The sequence below is a fragment of the Pholcus phalangioides genome, unplaced genomic scaffold (genome assembly GCF_987345545.1).
Source record: "Pholcus phalangioides strain wild (caught in Gottingen) unplaced genomic scaffold, Ppha-v1.0 ptg000003l_1, whole genome shotgun sequence".
NCBI classification, from domain to species: domain Eukaryota; kingdom Metazoa; phylum Arthropoda; class Arachnida; order Araneae; family Pholcidae; genus Pholcus; species Pholcus phalangioides.
The window spans coordinates 16564950-16580651 of record NW_028301596.1 but is presented as its reverse complement, the minus strand read 5'-3'; the positions used below and the strand labels follow the sequence as shown (position 1 = coordinate 16580651).

Genomic DNA, 15702 nt, shown 5'->3' with positions numbered 1-15702 from the left:
TGTGGTTCTCAAATTCGGGGCGGGAATACGAGCCGATCTACCAGTTATAAAATCTCACCACAGAGATAGCAACAGGCCTGCAACGATACAATTAGTGAATCACTACACTTCATAGTTGGAAAAATTGCTGGTAGACGGCGGCACTACATATAACAAGCATTACACACACAAACTTCACGCGAGGTTCACAACACATACACTCGCAGATTCCAGCATAGGCACCCCGGGTCTTCTTTGGAGCACCTGCTAAAATATCTTCAATGAGACAGAGCTGCGGGCTACGATATGGTTAGGAGGCCTGTATATAAGCGTTCAAAATACTAGCATTTGCATTGTTTTTAAGTGACCCATGATAACTGTGCCGGATTTTGTCTACATGTTCGTACATAATTAATTGAAAGAGAATCAGGGATAATTTTTGCAAAGCTTTTTCAAGGCGTCACCTTGGGACCCCTTTACTTGCAAGTAAGGAATTGTACTCCACCAAGACCCTGAGAAATTTTGGATCCTTCCACGCACTATATATATCGCCAATCTCTTCAACATCTGATCATAATTATCCAATCATTAGTGCAAAATTACGGTTTCTAATTGAACGAGATGTGATTAGAAACAAGAGGAAAAGCATTCGTGATTTGTAACCCGAAGAATTATATTCATTGATACTTTCAAATCAAAGAATGATAAAAATATATATGATAAAAATTTTCATTCTCAAAAATAATAATAAGTGAAAGTGAGAAATATAGAGGTGACGTGTAAAATTGTAGTGGTAAGTGACAATATGCTGGAGATAATAAATTTCTTTTTCACTCTTATTGATATGCACACACTTACCCAAGTCGGTTCTTGGTGAAGTGGTCGGGAAGATACTTTACCCACGATACCCAGCTAATATAACAGAAAGATACTCTTTTAAAATCACACAAACAAGGATAAAAAAAAATAAAATTCCTGGAAAAACCCTTAAGAAAAGTATCTAAAAAAACGAGATTTTTTTTCCCCTCCCAATTTTAAGGATAAAAACTAACGTGGGGGCGGGATATTGTTTGAAAAATTTTCGAAATCCGGAAAAAAAAAAAATTATTTTCCGATTTTATAATTTCTCCAGATTTTGCTGCCATCTATTCGTAACGACGGGAACTATCAATTTACCTGAGCGACTTTCTCTCCGACGTGGTGTTTGCTGTGCGCCTGCATGTCGCGGAGGAACTTGGACGTTGTCGATGATTGGCTGTTGTCTTTGGCTTTTCCAACGCCATCCGGGGTGTCGTTACTGATCGAGGGCGATTTGTGCGCCTGGGCTCGATACCTCGTCAGGTCTGAGTCGGATGATGCGTTGGGTAGGGATTTCGCCAAGTTGTTCGCTGTCGCTGGTGTAGTTAATGGGAAACAAAACAAACGGAGAATCATAATAACTAGAGGAATCGAATAATGTTGAGGCTCACATAATATCACAATGTGAATACTTCAATTTCAGAAAGAAAATAAAACCATTATGTTTCTACATCTGTGTCTAACATGCAGCAAATCAAATTCTAAAGCTTCATATATTGAAAATGAATGTGTAATGCTCAATAAAATTTTAACCATATTGCTAATATCAATTAAGATAAGTTTAATTTAAGGTGAACCTCGTTAAGAAATTTTTCACACCCATGATACTTTGAGTCTAACTTAATACTCCAATAGCCCTACCCATTCAGCTTTATTCGGAACTAATGGCTGAACTCAGATCTGTTATAAAATTAACTACTGAGCCTGATTTCCATCCCACCCAAGCTAGAACTTCAGATTCCAATAATATATTCGCTAACTCACCAATCGTTTTATAACCTCGTGGTATTGAACGATCCGTAATGCCTGCAATGCTTAGAGTCCCTTTGGGCACTGAACACATGAAAATTTCAAGTGTGGAATTCACCCAGGGAACCTCATAATTACAATGACTCCAAATTTAAATAATATACCCGCTAACTAACCAAATAGCTTGGAACTCGTAGTTGTGGGAGGCCCCCTAAAGACTGCTTTTCCCAGGGTCCCTTCAATTCAAGTTCAGGCTCTGAACACATGATAATTACCAAGCTAAAATACGAGTAAACAAGGATTACGACCCGAAACACGATTAGGGAAAAAAATTCACGTAAATAATTCAACACGTTTCAGATGAAAAATGAGATTTATTTTGCATATATATATATATAAATGCAACGAACGACACTTTACTATTGAAATGTAGACCTATATGACCACACCATTAAACTGACATTTTACTATGTTTAAATGAATATGATCACGCCATTAATCTCCGTTTCCATGTTAACGGCACTGTCATTTGATCTCTAGACACACTTCGAGTTCATTGAGAACCAGAGCCCTAGGAAAACTTCAAATGATCTCACTGCCCTCCTTTCAAATCTCGTGGTAACTTATTAGTATAGGGTCGTGAAAGTCCGATTTAGAAACTGATTTATCAGCTTAACCTTGCTTTCAAGAATCTCTAAACTTTCGTTTTGTTTTTGATTGCATGTTTATATGAATTGAAGGACATATTTGTCTATTTATCCCGGATGAGCAATAATTTACACCGTCAAATATAATAAAAAAATTAATATAATTTTATGAATAATAATATACTTTTGCGAATTTCAAAGGCAGTGCAGAGTTGTAACGAGTGCATATGTCATGTATTAATAAAGCCGCGTGCGTGCGTTTACGGACAGTACGGCCTAAAACAAAGAAAGTCGCTGGTGCGTTCATATAAATGATTTAATAAGAGAAAATCTTGATTAATTGCTATATTTAAACACTCTGCTCCTTACAGAAATTACTGTGTTTATATTTGCACGAATATTTCTAAAATAATGGAAATTTGTTTGCCGAAAGGAAAAACTACTGAAAATTTCACCGATAGATAACGCTACCAGATTCCGCCTGCCCATAACCCGCAATTTCCGTGCTGAACGGAAACGGCGTATTTTGTGGACAGGAAAAGCCTATATATTTCTATCTGCAAGGTGTTGTCAATACGCAAAATTGCAGAACGACGAGAACGTGAATCCGTTTTCACTGCGACCATTACCTCTTCGTTCTGCAAAGATTACTGTGTATTTACGGCAGAGCGATTATCGTTTGAGCATTCTTTTTCGAGTAGATGGTTCCCGTGAATCCCATTACCTGTATCGTCACAGGCCATTTCTATGAAACTCTTTCACGCATTTCGGCACCATTTCGGCAATTCAACAGTAATTAGTAAGTCAGTGTTCCGATAATATAATTTTCATCAGTACTAGGTTGCAACACCGGCTGTGAAGCAGCTGTTAAAGAACCATTTCGGATAGGACAAGGTGACACGACACCGGCTTTTCATCTTTCTGAGAACCCTTTGATATCTGGGTTCCAGGGGTACCATAAGAAATGTGTACACTGTTCTGATTATGAATTTGGCCGACTTGAAAACACATACACTACGATCCGTTGTTGTACAAGCAATTTTGCGCTTCCACCATGAAGCAGCTCACGGTAAACAACTTATTGAACATTTCTTGCGTTAATCATACTTCATTTTCGTGATGTTTCCAAGAATAATGTAATTATGTTACGTTATTAAAATTGTCATTTTCTTTTTGCACTGGCTGACAATTGTTTTAATTCTGCCCTCTATGTTTGAGAAGTACATCGTCAAAACCGTTTGAAGACAGAATCGTAAATTTTTAAGATTTGTTTTCCCTTCACCAAACGAACTTCAATTACTTCGGGAATATTCATACAAAATCTAGTGATATTCTGACCTTCGGTTCTTATTTTACAGGGATTTGAAAAATCAGAACAACCATTTGTAATATTTCAATGAAACAACAGGGTATAGAAGATAACTATTCTCTGAATTTCATCGGCAAATAATCCGTAATGCCCAAGCAGCAGCGTAAACCCTAGTAGTTGCCATTATACTAAAACAAAATCACCAACTCTACGTATTCAAAGTGCATAGCATTATTCACTATTGAATTATAACGCTCACAGAATATGTACATATGCATAACTACAAATTCAGCATGCTTTCATTCCATTGCTCAATACGCTATTATATATACGGAAAATAAATTCAAAAATATCCATTCATGAATACATGAAAATATCCTGACTTGCAGCAATCATCTAATTAAATGAAACAAAAAAACTGCTACCGGAAAATAAAATACTCAGTATATGCGTAATAAATAAAATATATGTTATCAGATCTACAATATGTGCTAATGTAAAAAAGAAACGGCACAAAATAATAATAATAAGACTCATGTACATCGTGCTTTCTTGTGCTTTAATTATATGGCATTTTTTTTTTTAAATGTCTTTTGTACTTAGGCAGGCATATTCTTTTATAGGCGTGCATTGCAGCATTTCTGTTCATTATTATTTTTGTTTGTAGCTTTACCTTTCTGTACAGCTAACGTAAATTCAGAGGACCTCTTCAAATCCGGCTGTGACACCGCAAAATCAGGTTGACGCGCTAGATTCGAACAAAAAATGCAAGTCAACCCTCGTGCGAAGATAATAATTATCGGAAAAATGAGATTTTTTTATTGAATTATCATGTGCGTGTGTCTGCGATTTCTTCTCCTTCTGCTCCTTGAAAAAACATGCTATCATGTTTATCTGACCATGAACATGTTATCGTCATCGTCTGTTTCATCTACCAACCAGAAATGTATTATACATGGGAAACATGAATATATTAATTTTTACGCATTGAGATTTCACACATAAAAAAGTTCTAAAATTATTTATCCTAAAATATTCATTTCCATCCATATTCAAAAATTATTTCATTGCGCGTTGAATCTATTGAATTTACGCGAGTAAGCGTAACAAAATAAAAAAAAAGTAATTATAATTAATTCTTTCATTAATCAAATTCAATTTTTTAAATTGAAATTGATTTGAATTAAAATTAATTTCTTAATTAAAATAATTTCTAAAATGAAATTAGTTTTAATTTTCAATTAAATTTAGTTTTTAATTCGGAAAACAATAATATACCGAAACCACTGGGAAGCCCCGGATAATTTTTTTTTCTTCGTAAAACGAACAAAATAACAAGCCTATGATAATGAAATTATAGGTAGGGTTGGTTAGGGTTATCTTAACTAATGCGGAGTTTACGGCTCAAGCATTTTTAGAAGCTTATGTTCAGCTACTATAAGAAATGTCTTCTAGCGGTAGAAAAATTAATCTACTAATCAATATCACAAAAAACAAAAATTAAAGAAAATGTTAAAAAAAGTAATAATTAGAAAAAGAATGAAAATATTGGATGAGTGTAAAATGCCAAGCCCCTCTACGACTTTGTGTGGGGTGGGCAAGATCCCCATTGTTTCGCCAATTAAGACATTCCTTGGTCTTTGTCTGTAGAAAGTTCTTTCAATGTAGTACGCTAAAGTAACCCAATAGTGTCCGATGCTTGTGTTTTTTGCTCAAGGTTTTACTATCGACACTCTAATCGAATGTTCAAAGTTGCTTCCAAGGACTATGCGAATTTGAGTTTTAGTACATGTTAGAGTTGCCGTTATTTGTGCTATTTTTCTTGTGCTTATGGGCATAAGTGCTCTAGCCACGAAATAGGTTGAAGGAATCTCCTTTCTATACTCAGTTAATGATGTCAAATGTTTTGAGTAGCTATCGTTGTAAATGCGACGCTTAATGTGATCAAGCGCCTGCCTGCACTAGCGGAATATCGAATGTCACTTTCGATTGCCAAGATTGTCAGTGGCTTTGATAATCGTGTCAAGACGCGAAAAACATTTTGACTGACTTATCTATCTTAGATTTCGATTTTCCTGCTAGGTGTATCGACAATGATTCGTAAACGAACCACGGTTTTGAAGATAATCATTCGTAGTATAGTGGGACATCCCATAACGAACACTTCCTGTCAGCGGACACTTTTGAATTAGGACGACAGTCCTCAGTGTGTTTTACTATTCATTAACGAACACTCCTCGTTAGCGGACAAAATCTTCGGTCCCGAGGATGTCCGTTGTCGAGATGTTCTACTGCAGTTACTGTGTTTTGGCAACACAGCGGAGGGTTCTCCATGCATTTTAGGTTTTGTGAGCCACATTAGAAAAGAACGGTATTTTAATTCCTCTCATAACTTTTTCAGACACACTTGAAATACAAACGTTAACCGATGAAAAGAGATAAAAGTCTAGCTTAGCTTATAATTTAAAGTATCGATATAATTTTAATATAATAAGCCAAAATGGATTTGAGTCCCCCCCCCCCCCTCCCAAGGGTACGAAGCACTTGAAATCTATTCGAAATAGTTTTCAGAAAATGTTAAATTACAGTATTTATGTTTGTGTTAACATAAAATTGCTTAATGAACCGCATACGTGATTGCCTTTGATGGCGCAGGGTTTGGACATCTCTAGCATAAAGCGACCCTTCCAAACATGTCTGCATACCATCGATAACAACTTTTTTCGCAAGTCATTCACTATTATATTTTGTTCTTGTAGTTAGGGTGACCAGATTTCCCGGCTTTTGCTGAAAAGTGCGCTGTACCAAAAAGTGCTTTCCGGACGCCTGTTAGTCCCGGTTTTCAATTTACGTGTGTGATCAAAAGATTATATAATTTAAATTATTTTCCAATATTTAGTTGGCAGAAACTGTTTTGTTTGTGTGTGTGTTCTAAAACTTCAAACCACCCACTTCTTTTAGCTTTGAATCTAATGGAATGGCATCAACACAGCCGCAAGTATTGACGGAAAATTAATGTTACGTATCGTAATGGTACACAGTGGCCAACTCGGTACTCAAAAACGCTCCTTTGAGACGCGAGACCCAGTGCAGAAGTAATCTTGGATTCCTTCGTAGAAATAATTATTTTCGGTATTTCGTTGTATTAGTCAAAATATTCTGAACATTTTCCAGGGTTTTAAAGCAGCCACCTTGCTTTGTTGTAAGTACAAAATTAATATTTTCTATTTGGCTTTGCTCAGACTCGAACACTATTCACAATATAGTGTCGTCTTTTTATTCATCTTAACAATATAACTTTGTGCTCATGCAATGGAATAGCACATTATTTCTTGAAGTATATGTTTGCAATTGCACACTGAAATGAACACAAACCGCGTACAAGACCAACATCTCCTACAAATTAGATATTATTTATCGTGGCTGTTGTATGTGTGCGACAAGAATAAGGGTTTATCACTAATAGGCAATTTTTCCCTTTGCCGTGTAATTCGGCATTGTATTTTCTCTGAGAAATATTTTTCAAGATATTTTCCGGTTTTTATCAAGAAATTAGCATTATGTCCCGGTTTTCGTAGTGATTTTTCCCGGTTTCGCAGTTGCATGGTCTAGCCACCTAACCCATAATCTTCTTATAATTTCATTTTCATAGGCTCTCAATTCGAAAATAGTTTTTCTTATTATTAGTGGTTATATCGATTATTTTTTATTGGTTAATTCAACAATTGGTGCTATAAAAAGAATTATAATCTAATATTTATATGCAGTACAACCGATCAAGTAAGTTATGAGGAGATATTTCGAAAAAATTTTGCAGAGAAATGTCATATATACAGGATGTCCTGTGAGGGCTAATGCGACCTTTATCGCATCTACCATCCGTCTTAAAAGTATGATTCCGATTTAAAAGACGCTCAAAAAGCATTTAAAAATTACCCTGTATCAATTTTAAGAGTGAGAACAGTGTGTAACAAAACAACAAATCTACATTTCCCCACGGCCCCCTTGTCCTCTAGCTTCCAATTAGAAAGTTGTTTCTATGTCTCTTCTGAGCCCTACAAAAAAAACTCCTATGTTTTCAACTGTGGAGATTTTTTAATTCAAAAATCGGGGAAACGTCGTTAAAAGAACAGCATAAAGTAACGGACAACGCTCTTCTTCCCTTTCATTTATGCTGTCCTTTCCCAACTTTACTCCTGTTTTTGAATCCGAATATCTCTGAGAATATTGTAGTTAAAAACATAGGATCTCTTTTGTTTGACTTAGAGAAGACAAGGCAACAACTTTCTAATTGAAAATTAAAGAACGGAGGACCGCATAAACATTTAGATATTACTTTGTAACACACTGTATTTTCACTCTCGAAACTGGTACAGGGTAACTTTTGTAGGTCTGTTGAGCATTTTTTAAATTGAAATGATACCTCTATGACAAACGGTTGATGAGATAAAGGTCGCATTAGCACTTGCATGACGACCTTTATAATAATAATAACCACCATGAATTAATTTTATGTTTTGTTAGTCATTCTCAAAGATATTACAGTTGGATTAAGATATTACCTACTGATTCCCAGTTTTCTCGGGAAAATAAGTGTTTGATTTCACAAGAGAATTAAGGATTGAGTAATGAAGATGAATCGATTTCACTGTGCTGAGAATTTTCTGCTTGATTATAAAATTAATTATCAAATTCTTTTATAATCAAGGTATTGAAACTTAGTCGGTTGATTGAAGGAAAATAGAAGCTATTGAATTATTTTTTTTTTGCTACGTTTATATTTTGTGCGATGTTTGGCTTACTTTGGAACTGGTCCCCGGGTTGCTGCTCCCTCATGTCGACGACGGTCGTCCTGGTCCTGGGCGACGCGTAATCGCCCCTCGTGGACTGAGCGTCGGTATCTTTGAAGTTTCCGAGGGTGACCATTCTCCCGCGGGCCGGACCTAAGCTCTGCGTCCGTCCGATCCTGTCGTCACGTTTCATCATGAGCCTCTGGGCAGCCTGCTTCGAGCGAGTGTAATCTAGGCCCGGACTCTGGGGCGAGTCCGGGGTACATTCTTGCTCGTCTTGACTCTGCTTCGACGTGCTCGGCAGCCTTAGGCGCAGTTTCTTCAGCCGATCTGCAAAACGGAGACATATCCCCAGAAGACGACAACATATAAATTTTATATACTGGGGTAATACGTTATATCTAATTACGAGAAAAAGCTCACAATTTCAATTGAGTAATTCTTCTATTCATAATTAAATATTACAGCATCATTAAAACTACGTGGTCTTCGTTATTATTAGGTATTAATTATTTATTGAATAACAATTTCTTGATTAATTCTTACTTCATTAATTCAAGTACAGGGTATCCCATAAAATCGTAAACGGTTTAAAAATTCATAAAAATTGAAGGAATTGGTTTTCAATGCAGTTTTCACAAAAAAGTTATACTCACACGAAGGGGGGATTCCCCCCCCCCCACCCTTTCTTTTTTTGATAAGTAAAAAACATTAGTGCAATTTTTTGTTGATAGTGGGCGCTCCACGAAAGCAATCACTGGAAATATGCAAATCGGTGTCATTTAGTCCTTACAGACCCTGGTGCCACATTTCTGGGCTGCTTTCTATTAATGTAGAGTTTTACCTTTTGCCTCGAGGAGTTGAGGCCTGTCTTGAAGGATTATGTGAGTTTTTAGTATGAGGTTTTTGGAGGCTTTCATCCGAGGGTAGCACTCAAATATGAACTTTGTTGGGGTTTATAAGATAGCTTCCAGGAGAAAGTACCTCCGAGGGAAAAAGTGCGATTTATTAGATAAAATTTAGCAAAAGCTAGCATTAGCTAAATTTAACTTGTTTTTTTTTCTCGAAAAAAAATTATATGGACATGAATATACCCAGCATCATCTTGGCTGAAAAAATTTGATCGAACTGAATTATTTCTTCAAAAACTAAATTGAAAATTTTAAGGAAAAAAAATTGAAAAAATAAAGGTTTACTAACGTTTATGTTTTATTACATTTTTTGAGTATCAAAAATGCAAAAAAAAAACCGTTTTAAAAATTCCAAAACATGAATTCTCGCTTGTGAAAGAAATAAAATGTAGGTGATCAACAGCTCATTTCTGAATTTTTCCTGTTACCGGCGCTTACATAAGTTGTTCATTGTGATGTTGACATTGGTGATTAAAACACTATTGGTGAAGTTGTTTTTATCTCAGACAGAGAAGAGATTCAAGAATCTTTCGGGTATAAACTTATGGGATTTGCTTTCCTGCTACTCTATCTATCAACCAAAAGTTAGAATTAACTTTTCTTTCCTGTACCCATTAAGTCCTCCTTTGTGAAAGTAACTTTCTCGCACAAACCGCATTCAAATATATAAATTACTTTATTTTTGTTTAATTTTTTATTTATTTAATGCACACAAACCTTTAAAAGGCCAAGGGACTCTGACTTGACTACGTACAGAATACAAACAACAAATGCAACTTCAAGGAAGAAGCGGGGGATATCAGTAAAAGCAATAAATTAATCACCCACACGAACGTATGTAGAGGGAGAAAAAAATCCCCGAAAACATAACAAAAAATAAAATACACATGTATACACAAATAAAATTCAATACATGATAATATAAAATAAAAATTAAACCAAAAGAATATTGAATGTGATTTCAAATTAAAATAATAATTGGACTCAGTGAGAAAAGGCAGCGATATCAGTAAAAACAGTAAAAAGATTGCACTTAAGAAACGCAAATAAAGGGGAAAAATACATAAAATGATGGCACCTATTAATAGGTTAAAAAAATAATAGTAAAAAAAATCGAACACAATATACAGTAAAATAAGCATATATACACCAATTAAACTCAATATGATTAACAAAAATGCATTTTATACGTTCAAAATGATGTGAGATCAAAAGCACTAAGAGAATTACAAAAACTGTGATATGTGGATGGACAATCTGTTCTATACTCTTTCAACTCTGCATACGAAGCAATAAAATTTAGCATTACCCCCGGCAGTTGGAATTTTAGTTTGTAATGGATGTCTTCTCAGTGATGGTCTTGCAATGATTTCAGGGAATGGAGATGACTGTCCCGTATAGACTGATCCGAGGATGATGTCACGCTTCGCTATCCATACGAAGGTTTTCAACCGCTGGCAGATGTGAAGATGAATTTAGGAAAGAGAGAAAATTCAACTATCCTTGCGGGGAATCGAATGTCACATCCTCTCACTTTCAAAGTCTTCCTTCATGTGGGTGGTGACGCAAACCACAGGACGGCTTGGTAAATGACTTCTGGACCTTTTCAATGAATTTTGTCTTTCACTTTGCACGGACACCATGTTTGCGGCACCAAATTGCTTCAGTTTTTATAGATTTTTAAATTATTCACGAATTTACGGGAAACCCTGTGTGTGTAATATATTTAATAAAATACGCATATTTTGTTATGGTGTTGAACACTTGAATTGCTCGAGATGATCTTGATTTTTTTTCCTCAGTCCCATCGTATGAAGGAAAGGCCTTTTCTGGATATTATGCTAAGGGAAATCAGCGCTTACCTGTACTGCGCTTGTCCGGTTTGCGAGAGGACTTGGTTCGATTCCTTGTCGGGACCAGTTGGCTTTTCTTTCTGACTTCACCTTGGCATAATATCCACCAAAAAAAGTCATTCCTTTTATTCAATTGCTTACTTTGAGAAAATTATTTCGTAGAGAATAACAAAGTTGGCACTTTAAATTATAAATTTAATGTGAATAATTTGAATTTGACATTTATGGCTTATCTGTAGAAAGGGAGTTTTTAAAAGTAATTATAATTATGTTTTCAAAATTAAAGTTTGAAAACATAATTATAGATTAAATTATCTAGCAAAATCTTTTCATAATAATAACTGCAATGCTTTTTTTTAGTAATTAAAACCCTGTTGAAATGTCATAATAAAAAAGGATGAAACATTCGTTATTCAATTTTCCAACATTTCGAATACAATAGCAATTAAAGTTTATGTGATGCATAATGATTTTATTATAACATTAACGGAATGTTTGAACGATATACAAATACAAATATACAAATACAAATATACAAATACAAATATACAAATACAAATATACGAATACAAATATACAAATACAAATACAACGCCACAACAGGCAAAATGCCCAACGAGGTGGCTGATAAAAAGATGCCCATAAAAATATGGATGTCATATGATTCAAAAATACAGCAACCCCATTAAAAATGCAATTAACACAAATTATAACAATATATACACATGATAAAATATTATACAATGCCCATAAAGAATACGTATGGTTGTCTTATTCTAAGAATGGATAGCTTCTCGATTTACCCCAACATGTTTATCGTATTTCTTTTTAAACGTGTCAATTGTGTTACAATTTACTACCTCCGAGGGTAAGCTATTCCATTTATTAACAACCCTATTAGAGAAAAATTCCCTGCGACACCATAACATAGAATTGTCCCTCACCAATCGATACTGGTGTCCCCTTGTAAAAGCAGTTGATTGGCGGTGTACTAAAAGTTCATGGTCCATCCTATCCATCCCATTGAAAATTTTGAACACTTCGATCATATCTCCTCGACACCTGCGTTCATCCAATGTAAACATATTCAAAAAATGAGGTCTCTCTTCATAACTCAAGCCCTGTGTGCCAATAAGGACACGCGTAGCTCTTCTCTGCACCCCTTCAATCAAGTCTATGTCCCTCTGTAGGTATGGTCTCCAAAACCTTACAGCATACTCCAGTCCAGGACGAACTAAGCCTCGAAAAAGCGGAAGAATGACTTTAGGAGAACGCGAAGAGACTTTTTTGAAAATGAGACCAAGCATTCTATTCGCTTTTTTGACAACCGCTGAACAATGTTCAGAAAACTTAAGTCGCTCGTCAATGAGAATTCCCAAATCGGTGACTCTAGTTGCATCCGGGATAGTGACACCATTCAACTCGTAAGATAACCATGGGTTGTTCGAACCAAAATGAGCGACCATGCACTTATCTACGCTAAACGTCATGCCCCATTCATTTGCCCATGCTGCAATCTTGTTTAAGTTGGTCTGGAGCAACTCCCTATCGCTTTCATTCCCGATTACCCCCATTAGCTTCACATCATCTGCGAATGTGCTAGTAATTCCATCGATACCCTGATCGAGTTTGTCGATAAAAAGTGAAAAAAGTATGGGGCCAAGGACACTTCCCTGAGGAACCCCACTTGTGACGTCTGTCCAACCAGAGAATTCCCCGTTCACCATAACTCGTTGTGACCTATCTCTTAACCACGATTCTATCCAATTCAGCAAGTTGCCCCCTATTCCAATCTCGTGTAAACGCTTCAAGAGTTTACCATGTTGGACCCGATCGAATGCCTTCTGGAAATCAAGGTAAACAACGTCGACATTTTTGCTCTTACCCAAAGCCTTAGTCACGTAATCATAGAAGCAAAGGAGGTTAGTTACACATGACTTCCCCTTCCTGAACCCATGCTGATTATCCGACAATACATTATTCTCGTCTATCCACTTCACAAACTGCCTTTTGATGATAATTTACAAAATTTTCGAGAGGGAGCTCGTCAAACTCACTGGACGATAATTAGACACCACTTCTCTACTACCCTTCTTAAATATCGGAACAACGTTAGCCAGTTTCCAATCTCTCGGGACGATACCCTCAGCAACACTACTCCTGTATATCTGTGCGACTGGCCCCAACAATTCATTAGCACCTTCCCTGAGAACCCTGGGATAGATATCATCTGGTCCTGGTGCTTTGCTTGCACATACATTTCTTAGAAGATTTAGGACCTCCACGTCTTCTACTTGAATATCGTTGAGGGTTTTATTACCTCATGCAACACCCGTATATCGAATATCATTATCTCCATTAAAAACAGACGCGAAAAAGTCATTGAAAGCACTACACATGCCTACATTGCTCTCTACCTTAGAGCCTCCTATCGAGAGGGGGCCAACTGTCCCCTTACATCCATTATTGACGTATCGAAAAAATGATTTTGGGTCAGAGCCAATGTTATCTGCCAACCTAGATTCAACTTCCTTTTTACTATCCCTTATCGCTTTATTCAACAGTCTTCTTTTATCAGTAAACAATGATAGGTCACCACGTCCACTTTTATACTCTCTGAATGCTCTTTTCTTTTCAAGATAAAGGTTCCGCACGCTATCCGTGATACAGTACAACTCAAAAACAGATAATTTTTTCCAATGGAACCATTGGTCGCAAGCCAGTTATCCGAGCAATACTTGCATTACCCCACTTCGCAAGTCGCCAAAATATCTAAGCCTCACTCACGTCATGAGGAGGGTCAGGGAAGTTTCTTCCCTCTAGTCGCAGGCATTTGGCGAGGAAAGAAATATTGTCCTCTTTCTATGTGCAGAAAATGTTTTCCTCTGTCACAAACAGGGATATTTTAAGACCTTTCTTCTCTCTGTATTGTGCTAGGGGCTGAAATTCCATATCACCACGAGCTGAACAGAAAAGTCATTTGCGATCTTTGATTCTATTGCAAAAATTGTTTGTCTCGGTGTGTACTATCACGTCTCTCATATTCGCGATTGACTCGGAACACTTTCTATAACCTCACATGCTAATCGTTCCATTCTTTGTCCGTGTATACTAGTGCTTCCCAAAATGGGCAATATCGCCTCCCGATGGAATGTACTAGAGAAGCGTTTATAGTTACGGATACAGTATAGAATCCTATGTGATCGTTCAGTAAGGGGGCGACGAGAAAAAATAATTTCTCAGCAGGATGGCGATGAACAACAGTTTGGCGAAACTATGGTTTATACCAGTTGTCTTCAACGCATAACCCATGAGCCGCATGTGGCTACTCGAAGCTTTTTTGTGGTGGCCCGCCGACGAAAGCACTTATATACATAGTTACAGAATTTATAGAATTGCAGAAAAAAACACTCAATCAAAAGAAAGTATTATAGAACAGTTGAAAGAAGCAATTTGAAGTAATTTCAGATTTAATGAGGAAAAAAATTTGAGATTTAATGAAAAAAAATTTGAGATTTAATGAGAAAAAATTTGAGATTTAATGAGAAATGATATCATAATAATTATCGAAAGAAATAATTTCAGAAATGATGAGAAAAATTGTTTCGTGATTCATCAAAACGCATAATTAATTTTAAATATTTCCAGAATTAATAAAAGTTCATAATTAATGAAAAAAAATAGAATAAGGAAATTTCGTATTCAGTTAGAAATTAATTTTTCAAAATTAATGAAAAGCCATATAATTTCAGAAATGATGAAAATTCATAAGATTTTTCAGAATTAATGAAAATCCAATAGATTTCAGAGTTCATAAAACGTGAATCTAGATACCACAGTATCACTGCGACACGTTGGCCCTCGCACTTCATGAGATAATCTAATTTGTCCTGCAACGTCTGAAAGGTTGAAGCCCCCTGGTATATAACCACGCACTCACCATATTTCTTCCAAAAAAAAAAATTTGAAACATCGCCAAATCTTGTAAAAAAAGTGAAATGGTATGAGGCTAATTATGGCTAAAACGGCTAAAAATTGGCATGGGAGAAAAATTGAGGGCTGTTGCAAATCTCTAGTGAATAAAAATGTATTTGAGGAACAAAAAATCGAGCATGATAATTAAGACTATAGGTATTAATATTTAGTCATAACAAATATCATTCAAATGAGCTTCGTTGAAAGTACGTGCATGTGTCTACCGTCTATTAATGCATTCTATGTGTGTGTTTTTATGTATGGTATTTTATGCATTATGATACTTCGATATACAGGATGTCGTGTAAGTCCTAATATGGCCTTCATCTCATCAACCTCTCGTCGTAGAGGAATGTTCCACATGAAAAAAAAAAACAACGACGTTCAAAAGGCGTAAAAAAATTATCTTGC

General features: G+C 36.0%; 1 protein-coding gene across 2 annotated transcripts in view; it reads right to left on the bottom strand.

The window, feature by feature from the left end:
• LOC149088174 (voltage-gated inwardly rectifying potassium channel KCNH2-like) overlaps positions 1-15702 on the bottom strand; it is a 424575-nt gene that overhangs the window by 244694 nt on the left and 164179 nt on the right. Inside the window, exons 5-7 of one of the 2 annotated variants that reach the window (XM_089245265.1) lie at positions 8565-8882; positions 1156-1373; positions 838-891 (exon numbers count right to left, since the gene is read on the bottom strand). In XM_089245265.1, the coding sequence (XP_089101391.1) occupies positions 838-891; positions 1156-1373; positions 8565-8882 (590 nt within the window). The remainder of the gene's footprint in view (positions 1-837; positions 892-1155; positions 1374-8564; positions 8883-15702) is intronic. The other variant, XM_089245276.1, reaches the window with a different exon arrangement.